Source organism: Calypte anna, chromosome 18 (genome assembly GCF_003957555.1).
Source record: "Calypte anna isolate BGI_N300 chromosome 18, bCalAnn1_v1.p, whole genome shotgun sequence".
NCBI classification, from domain to species: domain Eukaryota; kingdom Metazoa; phylum Chordata; class Aves; order Apodiformes; family Trochilidae; genus Calypte; species Calypte anna.
Genome location: NC_044263.1, coordinates 6497699 through 6514891, shown reverse-complemented (window position 1 = coordinate 6514891; position 17193 = coordinate 6497699). Strand labels below are relative to the sequence as shown.

Here is a 17193-nt window from a genome sequence, read left to right as displayed (position 1 = left end):
CGTGTGTGCATGCGTGTGAGTGTATGTGTGTGCACACGCATGTTCATATGCACGCATACGTGTGTGCGTGTGTGTGTGTGCGCCTCAGCCTGTGATCGCCAGAGCAAGAACAGCCCCCGCTGCAGGAAACACCTGCACGAAGGGGTTGGCACAGCACGGGCTGCTGCACAACCCCGTCCCCGCTCCCCAGCTTGCTTTCAGAAAAAATCCCCCACTCTGTTCCTCTTTATGCTGCAATTAAACCTCAGAATACCACAAAGCCTCTTTAGGACACACACACACAAAAAAAAAAAAGACTCACAATGTTTTTTGAGGACAGGGACCCAGGCAGAAGAGCACCGGGCAAGCTCCCAGCCTGGCTGCAGGCAGCACAAACGCCCCGGGGTGGATCGGGAGCTCCGAGGCAGCCCCTCACCGCAGCCTCCTGCCTCCCTCCAGCCAGAGCTGCGGGGAGAGAAGTCTTTCTGCCAGGGATATAGGAAACAGTGTCTGAGGGGTGATAACAGCTCCGGGGAGCTCCATGACCTCCTGTGAGCTTCCCGGGCAGATCCTGCTGCTAGCCCAGAGAAATGCTGCAGCCTCGACTACTCAAGAGGGTTTTAGGGGGAAGAGGTTCAGCTAAAAGGTCCCCCCAGGGCTGCAGAAGGGCTCCAGACTGAGGATTCCACTTACACAGGAGCAATTTGGTCCATGTCTGTAAAGGCTGAAAGCTGGAGAACTATCTCAGCATGCCCACAGCAGTAGGAAAAGAGACCTCCCTGCAGATAACAACCCCCCCAGCCTGGTGGGGACACAGCCTCGCATGGCCCGTCCCCAGCTGCAGCCAGGGACAGGACTGAGCAGGGGCTCTGTCCCAACACTGTTCCCTCAATGCTGTTCTGACCAACCCATGAGTGAAACTCGAGCCAAAAACCTCATGGCTTGTCAATAAGATGGGTAAAAAAGCTCACCTGCCCTACCTCTGCTGGAAGAAGTTAGTTCTTCCCTGGGTTATTCCTCTGTTCAAGCTGTTTGAGAAGCTTTTGAAGGTAATTTTCTACTGTAGCATTCGATTAAAAAAAATAAAAATGGGGGGGTGAGGAGTATCTTGTATCTTTGATACGTCTGAGAGAGATGATTGACTTCAAAAGAACATGAGGTGCAAGTCCTAAGTTCAGTCAATGAAACTGCCTTGGTTCTAACAGTTTTCTGCTGTTTCTTTCTGTGCTGGAGAAAATACCCATTGAAGAGACTCTTGAGACATACAAGTGTCTTCATGTTAGGAGCCCCAAAATAATGATACCCCAGAATCTGCCCCGTGGGAAGGGGCAAGTTACAGGAAGGCTTGTGCACCAGGATAGGACATCTCCACTTTCAGCTGACTCCTGCAGTCAGAGCTTAGAAAACATCATTTTAGGGCAGAGCTGATTGCAAAATATAAATCAGCATCCCTGGCCCTGAAACCAACCCAGCTGCATGGAGCTACAGTGTGCAAATTCCCATGGCAAGGAAAAACTCATCTCTCTGGGCAAAGCATTGAGCATGTGTGTGGCAGAACTCAGGTTTTCTGCTCTCAGCCTTGTTTCCATCAGGAGTCAGCCCTTCCAGAACCAAGAGTGTGGATGTTTCACCTACCAGGGGTTATTTTCTTCTTCCAGGCAGCTGCCCTGAAACACCACTACTGCTGGAGAAAAGGCACATTTCTTAAGCTCTTAAAATTACCTGAGGAAGCTTGAAAGTCCTCAGATATTAAAAGGTTGATGCTAAAAATGGCTCCTGCTCCCCAGCTCTGCACATCCCAAGGATCCTGTGCCCTCAGCCCCCCACCACAAAGTCAGATGCTATTTCTGCCTTCCATTTATTATAATTTTCTGGCTTCCATTTAAGAAAACTTCCCAGGGGCTGTGTAGGGATGGGAGCACCTTTGCCATCCCTTTAGCACCCTAATGCAGAGCTGGGTCCCCTCAGCATTTGGGTGGAACAATACAGTGGAGTAGAACATCACATTTGGGTAGAATATTTCTCACTGTCCTACTACCCAGGAGCTGCCAGCTCTGCCTGACATCCACAGAAAAAAGTCAGTGTGAGGTGACCAGCGGGTTAGGAAGGTTCAGCCACACGTATAATTCAGCCAAAGGGGTGAGTGAGGGGGGTGCTGGGTGCAAGGAGCCTGGCAGCCCCCCCCACAAACCCCAGCCTGCCCTCGCCACCCACCACTGGGTTCTTCCACACCCTGCCTGGGAAATATGAGGGGCAGCTTTTTATTCCCAATGAAGTTTCCAGATGCAGAGGGATGATTCCATTCTCATCCCAGTCCAAGCCTCCTGTTCAACCTCATCCTCTGAGGTGTTGCTCCAAGGAAATGTGTGAGACTCCAAAAGCAGCAGCTCCACTTTGAAGCCAGCTCCTGCTGGAGCAGAAATCCAGCCTGTGTCCTGCTGGCACTGCCAGAGCAGCTGTGGGGTTGGGGCTGGCTCACACCCTCTGCTCCATGCTGTAGGGCTCTTCACTGGGCTGTGGAGCTGGTGGCACATTGGCATAGATCTCCTGCTGCTCCGGCAGGGACTTCTGCATATTGGCATATAAAGTCTCTTTGTCCTTTTCCAAATACTGGGAAAGGAGAGGGACAAACAAACAAACAAAAAAAAACATCCTCTGTGGGGCTGGTCCAGGGCAACACCATCTACTGGAACCTCTCAGCTGCTTGGAGCACCCAGCAGTAGTGGTGGGGACCAGAGAGGACACCCACACCATCCAGGGTCATTTGCACCCAGGCTTGGCACATCCCTTTGCAGCCTTTCCTCCCCACCCAACCCATCCTACCCACCCCCCCCAGCTTTCCACCCAGAGCCTTGAGCTTGGGGTTGCTTTGAATTCTCCTACCTTATCACTCTGCCTGACCTCTGAGTACTCGGTCGCTGGGCTTCCCAGGGAGCAGAACGCCTCAGCACTGCTGTACAACTGGCTCTCAGCTCTGCCTGGGCAGTGGTTAATGACTGCATAGTTCAAGGAATCCACTCCCTGGCATGTGAAGAAGAGGAATGAGCTCTTCACCCACCACTGCTGCCCTGCCTGCAGGCAACACCTCCCCTCCCACTGCCATTCCTGAGGAGAGCTGGGATGGCTGCAGGAGCACTGGGGGGAAATTTAACCTGCAGCAAGGGCTGGCTCAACATGGCACAGGGGAAACTGGCCTAGTGACACTGGCTCCTCCTTGAAAAGCTGGCAGAAAATATTAGTGAATACTTCCCAACTAGTGGTCAAAGATCAGCTGCCCTGCAGCCTCCTTAGGCATGCCTTGCTGCAGGTACCCAAGGCTGCTTCACCCAGAGAAACAGCTCCCCTGGATGGAGGGGCTTGGGAAGAAACCTCTCAGCTCAATCCTAAATTACCTTCCCAGGAATACTCTATAGACAATCACAAAAAATCCCTGGTTGGGTCTCTCTGTTAGAGAATGAACCCAATGGATCCCTCCCAGCCTAAAGGGCTGTGAGCCTGGCTGAAAGCAAACAGCTCTGGCAGGTTTGTTCAGCTTGGGGTGTAACATTCCCCCTCCCCAGGAGAGCTCCCAGCACACCATCCCAAGACCTCACACACTTTGCCTTACTGTCTGTGACAGGCTGTGGGTCCTGTCCATCTCTATAGCTGCTCCGGAGAGGGCTGGAGGAAGCATGGACATGGTCAGACAGCAGAGGGGCCAGAGAGAAAAAAATGTATAAAAACATCACACTGTGAATCTTACTGTAAAGTAGGAAGGGAACCTCTTGCATCATCAAAAAGCTAGACTGGAACAGTTCAAATAAAGCCAGCCCCAACCTGCCAGCTGGTGACACCCCCTCCTATCCCTCCCCATCCTTCACACTGGTTTTAAGCTTTGCCTCAAGCCCAGCTCAAGCCTGGCTGATGCATCTGAGTCTGCCTGGAGCAGTGGATGGTGCTCAGACAAACCTCAGTGGGTGCCATGGCTGGCAGCACCCATTCTGAGAGCTGCCATTCCCCACTCCCACAGGGGTCAGACCTGTTGGATGGTCCCATCACTCCCTCAGGGAAAGAGGGACACAGGAACTGGATGGATCAAGGAGGAAATGGTGGAGAAAAAAAAAATCTAGAGGGAAAAACAAACACAGCAGAAGGCTCAAGTGCAGAAACTGTGTGTGAGTGGCAGTGGCAGCTTCACTTACCTTTCTTCCTCTTCCTGGAGAGCATTACCAGAACCCCAGCAGCAACCAGGAGCAAAAGAAGAATCACTATGATGCTTGGAGTGAGGATGTGCTCAACCACATCCAAGCTGCAAGAAAAAAAATTTCTGTTCTCACACATCTTCTCAGAAGCAGCCTGGGGAAGAAGCAGCATGGAGCAGGCAGGCAGGGAGCAGTTGTGGGTGCTGGGGTTTGCATTGGGAAGAAGGATATCGAGGTCCTGGAGTGGGTCCAAAGGAGGGCAACCAGGCTGGTGAAGGGACTCGAGCACAGATCCTATGGGGAGAGGCTGAGGGAGCTGGGGGTGTTCAGGCTGGAGAAGAGGAGGCTCAGGGGAGACCTCATCACTCTCTACAACTCCCTGAAAGGAGGTTGGAGCCAGGGGGGGGTTGGGCTCTTTTCCCAGGCAACTCTCAGCAAGACAAGAGGGCAGGGTCTTAAGTTGTGCCAGGGGAAGTTTAGGTTGGATATTAGAAAGAATTTCTTTATGGAGAGGGTGATCAGGCATTGGAATGGGCTGCCCAGGGAAGTAGTGGATTCTCCATGTCTGGAGATATTTAAAAAGAGACTGGATGTGGCACTCAGTGCCATGGTCTAGCAACCGCAACAGTGGTTCAAGGGTTGAACTCGATGATCTCTGAGGTCCCTTCCAACCCAGCCAATTCTATGATTCTATGATTCTATGATTCTATGAAGGGAAAGAGGAGTGGGGGTGGCCAGGCTGCAAGGTGAGCATGGAGCAAAGCAGGATGAGGACTGCAGAAATAAACAGACACTTGACTTGCAGAGCTGCTGTGTCTTCACTAGTTTAAGGATGAGTTCCTGCACCTAATTTTGCAAGCAGCTTCAGTATTTGTCAACCTTGTTGTTGTAGGGGCAACCAGGCAAGGTCAGTGTGTCAGCTACCATTGGTGTGCTGGTGGGAAGTCCCAGTTTTGCCCTATTCTTGCATCAGCTCTGGTCTCGTGCTTTGTCAAGTATCCCCATATGGCCATGTGTGACTACAAAGCAGAACAGGACCCAGCCCAGCCCTTGGTTTCCCACAAGCAAGCACTCCCTCTGAGTTTTGGGGAAGGAAACAGTGCTGACTCCAGGAGCCAGTTCTCCCATGGTAATAACCTGCATCTTGCTCAAGCTGCAACAAGGACAGGGGACAAGCAGGGCTTTGCTGGGGCCAAGGGAACAGGGGTGCTAGGATTATTGTCCATGCAGAACTTCTGGCAGAGTGAAATGCTGGTCTTTAGAGGCAAAAGCAGAATGCAAGAATCCTTAAGGGTGGTGTGAAAAATCTGGAGGGTTGCAGGGCCCCAGTTGCACGAGGGGAACTTCGTGGAGGGAAGTGGCTGCTGCAGGCAGGAGTTGGTACTCACTGTGCAGGTTCAGAGATGTCAGGGTTGGAGGGGTTTGATGCTGGTTGCACAGCTGTTCCCTGGGGAGTTTTCTGTATGTAGACTGACACAGAGGTACTGAGACTGACGTGCTTGGTGGCCGAGGTGGGTGATGCTGGGGAGGAAGAAGGAAGATTTGCAACAAAAAAAAGAGAGGCTCAGGCAATCTCCATGCCTTCACAGTGGAAAATGCTGCTGGTTTTGCAAGAAGTTGGAAATGACCCATTTACCATCACACTCCAAGATGATGGGTCCCCTCTGCCATGTCCAGAGCATGCTCTTCAAGGTGGAAGGGCTGTAATTGCCTGCCTGGGAGGCTTTTCACAGTCCCAGTTCCCCCCTCAAAATGTGCATGTAGCACATGTGCACAGAGCAGAGTTCAGCCTGTAGGAGAGGGTCTGGCCACCAGCTGCCCAGCCCCATATAAATATCCCACCTCAGGGGGTGGTTCCTGGTAAAGGGATGGAGAGGGATGTTCCCTAAGCCCACAGGCAGCAGCTGCCCCAAACTGGGTGGGTCGATGAGGGACTCCCTGGTGTTATGAAATCAGGCAAGGAAAGCACACACAGTGTCAGCAGGATCTGCTGAGATGGGGAAATGGGGCATGAGAGCAGGGTGCTGCACCCCAGCAATGAGGGTGACCAGACCTGGAGCCTAGAGAAGGGGCCTTAGTGAGACCTGGGCATGGGAGAAGATGGCACCAGCTCTGCTGGCAAGTGCCCCAGCCCTGGTGACACCCCCTGGAGTTGCCCCACAGAGCCCGGGAACCCCCCTCCCTGCATCCCGCGCTACCAGCACTTGTATATTGGCATGGGGAACCTTTTTGGCAACGCTGCACCTGAGGAACCCAAAAGTACCGACCTAGGGACAGGATCACCTTCACACTGTGACTCTCATCAGGCTGAAATGTGCCCTTTCGCACCCCGCAGCGGTAGGTGCCCGCATCCCTCTCGGTCAGGTTGTCCACGGTCACCGTGATCTCTCGCCACTCGCGATCGTCTCGGATGGAGAACCGGTCCCGATGCACCACGGGCTGGAGCCCCGAGGTGACGACGATGTCTTCAGCACAGGTTTTCAAAAGATTTCCCGGAACGCACCAGAATTTCGGCTTCATCTCCAGACCTTGCCGGTACCTGCAGGTCACCAGGAGGGACCGCCCCAGGAATCCCCGCACGATTTTGGGCCCCGTCATCGCCCAGCAGCCTGCGGGGACACACGAAGCCGGGGAATGCTGCTGCTTCTGCCGGCGCCAACGCCTGCTCCTCCCCGTCGGGGCTGCCCCGTCCCAGCCTTACCTGGCAGCATTGCCCAGGAGAGCAGAGACAGGAGCTGCATGGTTGCTCCGAGACGGCGAGGCTCGATTCCCTCGCCACCCCCGGCTCCTCCCGCCGGGGCAGTTTCCTCCCTCGGAGCCGCCCCCATCGCATTGCCCGCCCTCTTGGGGCGGAGCAGCGGGACCCCTGGGGCTGCCCAGGCACCGGGGCTGCTGCGCAAAAGAGACGGAATCACGGAGCGGGGAAGATTTATTGCGGCAGGAAAGGCCCGGGGATGCCCTCTCTCCCCGCGACGTCGGGGCTAAGGGCGTCCCAGGGAGGAGGTGGAGCCGGGCCGAGGACTCAGCCACCCCGCAGGCTGACCCAGAGCACGGCTCCGGTCATGGCAAGCAGCGCCAGCGCCTGCAGCCCCGCCAGCACCGGGAAACAGCAGAAGAGGCGGCGGCTGACCGACGTGGGTTCCATTCCCACCTCGGGGGTCCGGTCTGCAAATGCGAAGAGGACAGAGATGCAGAGGGGGCCGGCGGGCACGAACCCGCCCCTGTCCCTCTCCTTTCCCCCTGCCCCCAGTGCTACCTCCTCCCGCAGCCCTGTCCCGGCCCCGCGTCGTGGCGGTCGCGGTACGTGGGAGGGCGAGCACAGGTGCTGTGCGGGGCGGGGACGTGCAGGGCCTGATCTGGGGACACAGTAGTCACAGCGTCATTCTCATCACGCCAGGGTTTTGTCGTTCGCACCCCGGGTCGGAGTGGACCGGGAGGGCAGCCAGCGCGTCGGGGCTGCAAGTGCGAAGGGGACACAGAGGGAGCGGGGGTCTGTGGGCACTGACCGCCCCTCTTCCCCTCCATGCCCCGGCCCCCAGTGCCATCTCCTCCCGCAGCCCGGTTTTGTCCCCACCGACGTGGTCAGTGGTGCTGTGAACGGCGGGGATGTGCAGGGACTCACCTGGGGACAGGATCACCTCCACACTGTGACTCTCATCAGGCTGAAATGTGCCCTTTCGCACCCCGCAGCGGTAGGTGCCCGCATCCCTCTCGGTCAGGTTGTCCACGGTCACCGTGATCTCTCGCCACTCGCGATCGTCTCGGATGGAGAACCGGTCCCGATGCACCACGGGCTGGAGCCCCGAGGTGACGACGATGTCTTCAGCACAGGTTTTCAAAAGATTTCCCGGAACGCACCAGAATTTCGGCTTCATCTCCAGACCTTGCCGGTACCTGCAGGTCACCAGGAGGGACCGCCCCAGGAATCCCCGCACGATTTTGGGCCCCGTCATCGCCCAGCAGCCTGCGGGGACACACGAAGCCGGGGAATGCTGCTGCTGCTACAGCTGCTGCTGCTACTGCTGGAACCTCCTCCCCCCACGCCCCGTCGGGGCCGCTCCGTCCCGGCCTCACCCGGCAGCGTTGCCGCGGAGAGCAGTGACAGGAGCTGCATGGCCGCTCCAGGTCGTACTAAATGCGTTGCTGGTGGAGGTTTGGCAAGAGCCTGGGGTTTCTTGTTTCCTCTGGTCTCAGCTGACTTCCTCCTCCAGTTGTCACCCAGAGCACTGCTCTGGTATTCCCCCTGAGCCCCTGCTCTTTTCCCTGATCCAGAGGTTCCCCTTTACGCCCCCAGCACAGCTCCCACGGCCCGGTGCAGTCCTGCCTCGCTGTCCCAGCAGGGGATTTGCCTCTCCAGGGGTGGCTCAGCCCTGTGCAGGGACTCCCTGAGGCTCCCCAGGATGGGTGGTAAGGGTGGCATGGTGCTTCTGCGTGGCACCCTGTCTGCAGCATGGGAACTCCTCTCCCATGCCAGGGTTTGGCCAGGCAGGTATTTGCCATGGCCCCTTGTGACCCCATGTTGCCCCCAGCCACACTGCAGTGTGCCCACACAACAGCACCAGCTGCCACCAGTCCCCTGGGCACCTCTGGTAGCCAAAGGAGGGAGCAAGTGGACAGACAGTCAGAGGCAGACATGGATCTGCAGGATACCCAGGCTTTATTGCAGAATTTTCCTCAGGTGGCAGCCCCACTTAGCAGATGCAGGCTCTCTACACCCCAAACTCTCCCCTCCCCAGCACAGGGGCTGCCAGGAGCGGCCAAGGGTTCCCAAGGGGAGATGCACCCAGTGCTGAGCAGCCCCTGGTGCAGGGGGGCTGTGGTGGGTGGAGCAGCCCTGGCAGAGTGGGGGGTGAAGGGGCAGGAGGGTGTCCCTGGGTCTCCAGCGTGGGGGAACAGTCCGGTGTCCCAGTGGTGTCAGTCACCTCCAGGAGCTGTAGGTTTTCTTGGTCACGGCTCCTGCACTGTCTCCTCACCCAGGCAGCCCCGCAGGCCAGGGCCAGGGCCAGGGCCAGGGCCAGGGCCACGGACACCTTCATGCCAAGCAGGAGCAGCAGGGAGTTGGTGACACTGAGCTGGGACCTGGGCAGGAGAAAAGAGATGATGTTAAAGCTTGAGTAGGGTCTGGCACTTGCATTTCTCCAAGCCACTCCACTTGTCCCTGGGGTGTTCCCTGGGGCGTTCCCTGGGGCTGCTGCAGCCAGGGGGACCCAGGGCTTGGGGACACATGTAGGGAAAAAGGTGTCTTAGGCAGAGGGATGCTGTTGGGGGCTCGCCTAGACCCCAAGCCCTGACTCACAGCACTGGGTGCTCCTCAGTGTGGGTGTTGGTGTCCAACAGGCTCATATGGCTGCTCCTGGTTGTGGTTGAAACAGCTGGGAATAAAACACAGAGTCAGAGGAAAGTAGAGAGCTCCCTGCACCCTGTTCTGTTCTCTGTGGGGGTGTCTCTACCCCAAGACTTTGGCTGTGGAGGTGCAGGAGGTGGCTATAGGGCAATGGGGAGGAGGAAAAGGGAGCTTTAACTGGGAGAGACTGGGAACCCCAAAGGATGAGCTCATGGAAGCAGAGACACTGAAGGGTCACCAAGGGAAGGCCCTGCTCTGCAGCAAACTCCATAGCAGTGTCCTCCACCCCTCACCCAGATTTGCTCTGGGGCAGCCTCCAGCAGGTCTCAGCTCCTGCAAGGAGTTTGTTCCCCTTTTGACAGCCCCTGTGCACCCCTGGCTGAGTCGTTCCTGTCCCCAGCACCAAGACCCAAGTGAGGGGCTCCATCACACATCTCTGCTTTACTCCCAGCCCAGCTTTACCTGTAGAGACCATCACCTCGGTGTCGTGCCACAGGCTGAACCACAGCCTCCTCCTCACCCTGCAGGAGTACCAGCCAGCATCCTCTGGTCTCACACCCTCCAGCATCAGTGTGAACGAGTGTGCCACATGGTTGTCCCCAATGGACACCCTGTCCTGTGTCACCATCCCCTCTGAGCCATTCGTTTGGGCAATGTTGGTGAAGCAAATCCAGAGGAAGTCTGGGCGGCACCAGTACTTTGGGTAGAGCTTGTAGTGGGGCTCATAGCTGCAGGACACCACCAACGAGCCACCCTGCACGGCTGTCACCTGTGTGGGGCCTGTCACTGCCCAGCCACCTGCAAGGGACAGGGAGAGGTGCTGCAAGCATGTACAGCATCTCCTTGGGGAACAGGGAGGGATGTGAGCCCGGGATGCTCACAACCCCCTGTCCTGAGGGAGGTTGTGTCTGTGCTGGGGAGTGGTGCTGAGATGTGCCCAGTCAATAAAAAGAGCCCCTGTCAAATGAAATATTGTTAAACAGATGAGAAGCCTTATTCCCAGGACTTGTGTGACAGCGACACGAGCATATCTCAGAGGACACTCACTGTAGTTGTCCACTGGGCACAAGAGAAGGATGGTACCAGCTGGTACCAGGCTCTTGCCCTGGCCACAGGGGGCTGCCCGGGCTGGTTCTGTCTCAGCCTTCCCACAGCTCTGCCACAGCCAGTGGGGTGGGAACCCCCTGTCCTGTGCTCCCAGCTCTCACCTGGAAAAAGGATCCAAATGAGGAAAATCTTCATTCTCCAGCTGCTCTCTCCTGATGCAGATTTTCTCCTGCTGTTATTCACCAAGGGGGACAGAGCCAGGTTCAGATGCAGCCAGCGTCCCAGGAGTCTCCCAAACCTCCTTCTCCTCTTGCTTTCTTGGGCAGTGTTTACTCACAGAGCCTCGATGTCTCCTTAAGGCAGTTCCTTCCTCCCCTTTGCTCAGGGACCATGACTCACGGGGGGGGGTGGCTCATGAGAAAGACTTCTTTCTTTCTGAAACAGCTGCTTGCTCCCAGAAAAACACCAATTTTTGGTGGGTTCCTTTGCTGCGATGCCCATCCCAGTGGGAAGCACAGCCCCTTCTCCCTGCAGAGCCCAACCAGAGTTGGGGTCCTGGGACTGGGGTGGAATTAACGCAGGTCAGCCCCTGTGGATGGAGCTGTTGAGACTGCCAGGATGCTCTCCTAGCTGTGCTGGACTGGGATGATGGACTGGGAGGATGGAGAGCCATCCCAGCTGCACTGCTGCTCCTTGGCTCCTAAGGCAGCTGCAAGGCTGGGCTGCTTCTATTTTCTCAAGCAGAAGTGTTTAATTTCCTCCCCCAAATCCTTTTTTTGGCACAGCCATGGGTTTTCCACCATGACACTGTTTTTCTCCCCAAACTTAATGTTTTCTCTAAAACTTTCAGAAACCCAAACAAAAAAAGCAAAGCAGCTTCCCTGGCAACTGCCTTGCTAACAGTTTCCTTCCTGGATGCTTCCTAGAAAGAGCATAAAACACAACCCCCCAGCTCTGTGGGAGGCTTCAGCTGCTCCTTCCCCTGTGCCCTCCTTATCTCCCTGCCATGGCAAGAGGAAGCTCTGGGTTTTCATCTGAGCAACAAGTAACCCATTCATTTCCAGTGAACTGCCTGACTGTCAGCTGAGGCTCTGCAAATAGCAGCAAGATCTAAATTAAAGAAGTGAGAGGAGGTTGCTAACTTGCTTTCTGTTGATAAGCCTTCCTGGAAAGGCTGGAGCCTTCCCAGCCAGCCAGGGCTCCATCAGCCTTCCCAGTCACTCAGTCTCCCCTGCTTTGAGTATTGGTGCCCATTGTCCCCTCCTAATGCAGCCTCAGCAGTTCTGTGGGACCCTGGGGACCCCCAAAGGGGACAGCAGCAGTAGAGTGGCTCTGGACACAGCACATTGACCCCTTTCCCCTCCAGACTGATTTCTTTTGCAGAGGAATTTCTTTATTGGAATAATCTGAACCCAAAGCAGTGCTTTTTGCTGCCAGCAGGGAAAACATCCTGCTCCTCATCCTCAGGGAAAGGGGAACACGGGATCTGGCTTCTAACCAGCTGCTCAGTCTTCTGAAGCGGCACAGGGGTGGGGGAATTTGGGGTCCTGGGGATCAGGGGACAGTGCCAGCATGGCTGTCACCCCGCCAAGATGCTATGGTGATGGGACAGCAGCCTCCTGCACCACCCGTTGGCCTCCTCTGCTGCAGCGAGGACATCCTCAGAGGTGAGCACAAGGACATCCCCAGGAGTGGACCCAGAGGGTCCCTGTGCTCATGAGGGATGCTCTGCTAGGTCAAGCAGCAATATTCTTCTCCTGGGAAATGTCAGCTGGGGATCCCCATTGCCTCCTCCCAGCACAGGCTGTTTGTGTCTATCCCACTGCTCTCTGGGTCCTGCTCCATGTCACTGCAGCCACCCTGAGGAGGGGACAACACGTTCCTACAGCTCTAGGGCACAACTGGGTGACGTGAGGGGTTCCCAGGACAAGCTGCCACACTACAAGGTCCCTGCCCATGCTGCCCTCACCTCTGCCAGGTCCTGCTCATTGCTGTGGAGGGGGCTGTGGGCTGGCTCTGCAGCGGTGCCCGGACAGGGGGGGGCAGCAGGGACTTCGGTGAGAGGTGGCACAGGGAGAGGATTTCTGTGTCTCTGGGAGGGGGAGGTTCCATACAGCCCCTTGCCCAGGGAGGGCTTATACCCCAGGTCCTGGGATGGGCACTGGAGTGTGCCTGGGAGGGGGGCACTCTTGGGCACTGTTCTGTTCCTTCCTGCGAAGGATGCAGAGGAGCCCAAGGGAGAAGGTGACACCTGGGAGGGAGAGAAGGACCACACTGGGCACTGGGATGCTCAGAGCTGATCCTCTGGGGCTGGAGTGAGAGGGAAGGAGAGGAACAGGGGTGGTCCTCTCCCTCCCAAGGCTTCCACATGGGATGCAGCTCAGCCCAGGGCAGTGCTTCAGCTGAAAGTGAGAGCTGAGCCCTACCAACTCCTGGGGGTGTGGGTGCCTGGCCCCAGCCCTGGGCTCTGCTGGGGTCTGCAGCACTGAGCTGGTCTGGGGGGAAGTGGGAGATGTGGGGCATGAGAGAGAGGAGAGAGGGAGTGATCTGGTTTAGTGATCAAGGGAGTGATCAAGGCCCAGAGCTGCCACACAACCCTGAGGGCTGAGGCTGAGTGGCTGGAGGGCAGGTCTGCCACTGGGCCTTGCTGGGACAGAGTGGTTGAGATGGTGTGGGGCTTCTTCCTTCTCCCCTGGCTTTTTTAGCCCAGGTTTGACCATCCTGGGGCTCAGGCAAAAACGTGCAGCAGGGATGCATCACTGCAGAGGCTTCCCCCCCATGCTCCTACTCCCCATTTGGCACTGGAGCTCCTTGCAGATGCTGAGGCTCACGGTTGCCCCCCAGAGCAGCACTCAGAGGAGCTCCCCTGGGCTGTGGCAGAGCTCAGCTTCTCCTCAGCTTCAAATCCAGCTTGGCCACCCCCTGCCCAGGCTGCCACCCCAGGGCTGTCCATGGGCCCTTCATGCAGCACCTCCACATTTCATTTTCTTTCTACCCTTGTGGTTCTTCTTCCTTTTTCTAAACCTGCTGTGCAGGTTTCCATTTCGCAGCAGAGTGATTATATTTGGTGAGATGACAAGACATACCCAAACCAGGGTCTTTCCTTCTGCAGATCCCTCCAGGATAGGCTGCTGAAATCCTGATATATGAACAGAAGGGGGCTGGAGGAACTGGATGGGACCCCCTGCAACTCGGGTGGGCCAGGACCCTCCCTCCAGCCCACCCTGCCCTTTGCTCCGTGCAAAGCCCCTGTGGGAAAGGAATGAGACAGCAGCCAAAAATAAAGAAGCAGAAGTCTGAGGCCTGTGTGGGAACAGGGCCATGCATCACCTCCTTTCCAGGGCACCTCGGTGTCACAGGGAGGAGGTGGAGGTCACATCTCCAACCAGACACCAACCCCCCCTCCCTGTGTGCTCCTTAGAGCTGAACACAGGAACCATGAGGGTAACATGGGCTGCCCAGACACATCACAACCCCTGCAGGTGCCGGGCTTTTAACCCTGGATGGGGTGATTTAAATACATCCCAGCTGAGCCTTTCCACCCCCTACTCTGGGCTTCAATGGCATTTCCAACCCCTGGTTCTGGTATTTGATCCAGGGACCTTTGAAAGATAAGATCGGAGTTTCAGACTGTGTTTTCACAGGCAGATTGGGCAATTTTGGTGAAATTGTCTTCAGGAGATAAGGCTGGAGACAAGAACTGCTAATGAAGCTCCTGTAGTGCTGGATGATGGAGCACACTCTGATCTCTGCCTTCCCCTGCCATCTCAGATAACCAAGATAAACCCAGATCACTCCCAGATCTCTGTGACTGAGTAAGAAAGAGAAATCCATAAGGACTTGATGGTGGTGGAGGGTCTGCTCTGGGCTGTGTGTTAGCCTGAATTCCTCAACCAGAAAGAGTTAAGGAAGGAGGGTAGGTTTTAAGGTGAAATTAAGAAAACAAAATTGAGCAGTTTCAGAGGATGAAATTCTGGCTCCTCCCTGATTCACGGGAAAGGAATGAGTGGGGAGGGGCTCAGATCTCCCCCCAGAAACTGTTGCAGGGGCAGATCAGGGAGATATTGCAGCAGGCTAATGGATCTGGACTGGAAATGAGCAAGAGGAGGCGAGGAGGAGAGTGAGGGAGAAACTCCTGAGCTGCCTGTAAACCCTGCACTGTTAGAACTGAGCTTCCCAAGCCAAACAGACAAGTGTACCATCTACCAGCAAACCAGAGCAAACAATGGAGCTAAACTGCAGGTTCATTGGACATCTCTCCCGCAGTTCGCAGGTCATTTCCTCCGGTTCCATTGTTCCGCACGGATTTCAGCTGCTCAGCGCTTGCTCGGGGCTATAAAGTGCTGGCCGGCTCCCAGGAACCTCTGCTGGGGTCTGGGAGAAGAAGAGCTTTGCTTGGGCTGGTGGGGAAAGACATTACTATGTGTGTGATGGGGGTGTCAGGCTCTGATAAAGCTGCTCTGATAGCGCTTATCTGCAGTGGGGCAGAGCCCCCCCGAGCCACAAAGCCCTTGGAATGGCGCCGGTCTGTGCCGGTGCCTGTCTCCTGCCGGAGATCTGTGTTGTCTCATTAGGCTGCATTACCCTCGGAGATGTCGTGATGGATGGGAAACCTTGGGAAACCTTCCTGCCTCCTGAGCGCCCTTAAACCAGCGGGGCCAAATGTGCTCCTGGTGTAATGCCAGTGCCTGCAGTGGGAAAGGAGAACCTGGCTTTATGAGGCTCTGCTCACCCAGCAGCAGCTCCTGGCTGCTCTTTAGGTAAAGGTAAAATGTTGCTGGAGCTGAGAGGGGTCTGAGGATGCTCTCTGAGTCCCGGGGCCTCTCCTGTAGCAGTGATGTGCTGGGAATCCTCCTCCAGAGGTAAGCAGGGCTGGAGCCCTGTGGAACTTTGGGGGCTTCCTCCCCTCTTCACTAGAGGTTAAATCCATCCTAACCCTGGGGGAGGTTGCCTTGACCTGTGTGCCCAGGGCAATGCCACATGGTGCCTATGGCAAAGGTCTGCAGTAGGCTCAGGAGACAGTGTGAGGTTTCCATCTTCAAGGAGGATCACAGCACTGAGATACCCATGGAAAGGATTGTGCTGACACATCTGGGCTTTTTCACAATTTTTTTGTATATTACAGAGGACAGGGAATAGTCCTGGGTTTGTTAAGGTCCCTCTGAGGTCTGCTGCTCTACTCTTCTTTGTGTGGTGGCTTTGTTCTGTGCTAAGCCATGGTGCTGGCCATACCACTTCTAAATTATCTGATCCAGACACCATGGCTCATGCTATTATTTGCTTTTGTGTTGATCATCTTCCAGGGCTTGAGGCCAAGGATGGGCTGTGTCTGGTCTGGGTTTAACTTCTTGGCTTCAGGCAAGCCCAAAACTTCCCAGTCCCTCTGGGCTGGTTTAACTTTTCTCGTTGTTTCCAAGACCAACCCTCTGACCTGGCAGAACCATCTCCACAATCAAAGGAAAAAATGGGCAGATATAATTAGCAATGTCAGGCCCAGGCAGTCTGAGTGATTAGACAGGTGCAGATGGCTCTTGGAAATGTGGTCTGTTCCTCTGGCCCGGGGCCATCTGCTGATCTGGAAGGAGGGAGCTGGAGATTGAACCGAGTATCTCTTAAATAAACTTCCCAGTAAAGATTAATATCTTTCCAGCCTGATTGACAGCACTGGATTGCTCTAAAGGGAGTTGTAAATAGAAGGATCTCAATGAGATATCGACTGCCACCTCCAGGTTTAGGCACAGATTCCTCCTGTCTCTAAACACAGTTTGTTTTCCCACTTCAGGCAGGGTCCTAACAGGCTCTGTAAATACAGTGAGTGAGTTGCCAGGGGAGCTGCTGAGGTAGCCAGGCTCGGGTTAGCAGCAGTTTTGTAAAGTTCTACTCAGATCTTCTCAGCTTCTCGCATCGAGACACTGCTGTCCCTGGGGAGGGGACACACTGCTGACCCTGGGCCCCCCGCCCAGCTCTGTGCTTTATCACCTCACAGCTGCCTGGGCTGGCGGGTGGGGGGGTGACAGCTGGAGCAGCTGTGGGGCTCCCGAACCTGGGTGCCAATGAGCTGCAGTGAAACACGGCTCCATCAGCACAGCTGCCCGTGTTCCATGCTCACAGATTGGCGAGTGATGGGTGCTGGCGATAAGAAACCTTTCTGCCCAGGGCTTCCTGGCCCCACTCTGCCCCTGGGTGCCTCCCGCAGCGTTCCCAGTGTTGCGGGTGAGGACGGAGTCTGTGCGGAGCCGGGGGGCGGGGTGGGGTGAGGTGGGAGCAAACAGAGATGGGAAGGAGCAGAAGAGGGACCAGGAGTCGTGTGGAAGCTGCCACGGGTCCTGCCTGCGTGGAGGGGAGCTCCCACGTCCTCCCCGCCCCCCGGGCGGGACCGGCTGCCCCCCACCCCCCTTTCCCGGGCGGAGGTTCGGGGCGGGCTCAGCGGCGAAGAGCCGGGCACTGCTCCGCTGACCTGCGGGAGACCGGGACCGGACCCAGCCGGGCCGATCAGAACCCAGCCGGGCTAAACCCATCCGTGCTGAGCTGAACCGGTACCGGGGCTGCGGGTCCGGCGGGGCGGTCGCTGTCCGCGGTGCTGCAGGCGGGGCGGGTGCTGTCCCCGGTGCTGCCGGAGCGGCCCGGAGCTGCCCCCCCCCC

General features: G+C 56.4%; 2 protein-coding genes across 4 annotated transcripts; both read right to left on the bottom strand.

Moving 5' to 3' along the window:
- Positions 1–2217: 2217 nt before the first annotated feature.
- On the bottom strand, positions 2218–8324 carry LOC103529172 (protein CD300H-like). 3 transcript variants are annotated; one of them, XM_030461857.1, is made up of 7 exons: positions 8235–8324; positions 7783–8124; positions 5549–5681; positions 4161–4267; positions 3587–3639; positions 2863–3000; positions 2218–2589 (listed from the first exon to the last, which is right to left on the bottom strand). In XM_030461857.1, the coding sequence occupies exons 1-7, from the start codon at positions 8272–8274 to the stop codon at positions 2455–2457; spliced, it is 948 nt and encodes a 315-aa protein (XP_030317717.1). In that variant the 5' UTR covers positions 8275–8324; the 3' UTR covers positions 2218–2454. The 3 variants fall into 3 exon arrangements, with proteins under 3 accessions (XP_030317717.1, XP_030317715.1, XP_030317716.1); XM_030461855.1 differs by lacking the exons at positions 7783–8124; positions 8235–8324 and adding exons at positions 6428–6769; positions 6862–7027; XM_030461856.1 differs by lacking the exons at positions 7783–8124; positions 8235–8324 and adding exons at positions 6428–6769; positions 6862–7027 and having other exon boundaries at positions 2218–2547.
- A 480-nt stretch (positions 8325–8804) lies between these two features.
- Positions 8805–17069, bottom strand: LOC103529173. Its single transcript, XM_030462118.1, has 5 exons — positions 16536–17069; positions 10552–10660; positions 9967–10302; positions 9457–9532; positions 8805–9239 (listed from the first exon to the last, which is right to left on the bottom strand). Exons 1-5 carry the CDS (start codon positions 17067–17069, stop codon positions 8870–8872), a joined length of 1425 nt encoding a protein of 474 aa, XP_030317978.1. The 3' UTR covers positions 8805–8869.
- Positions 17070–17193: the final 124 nt, after the last annotated feature.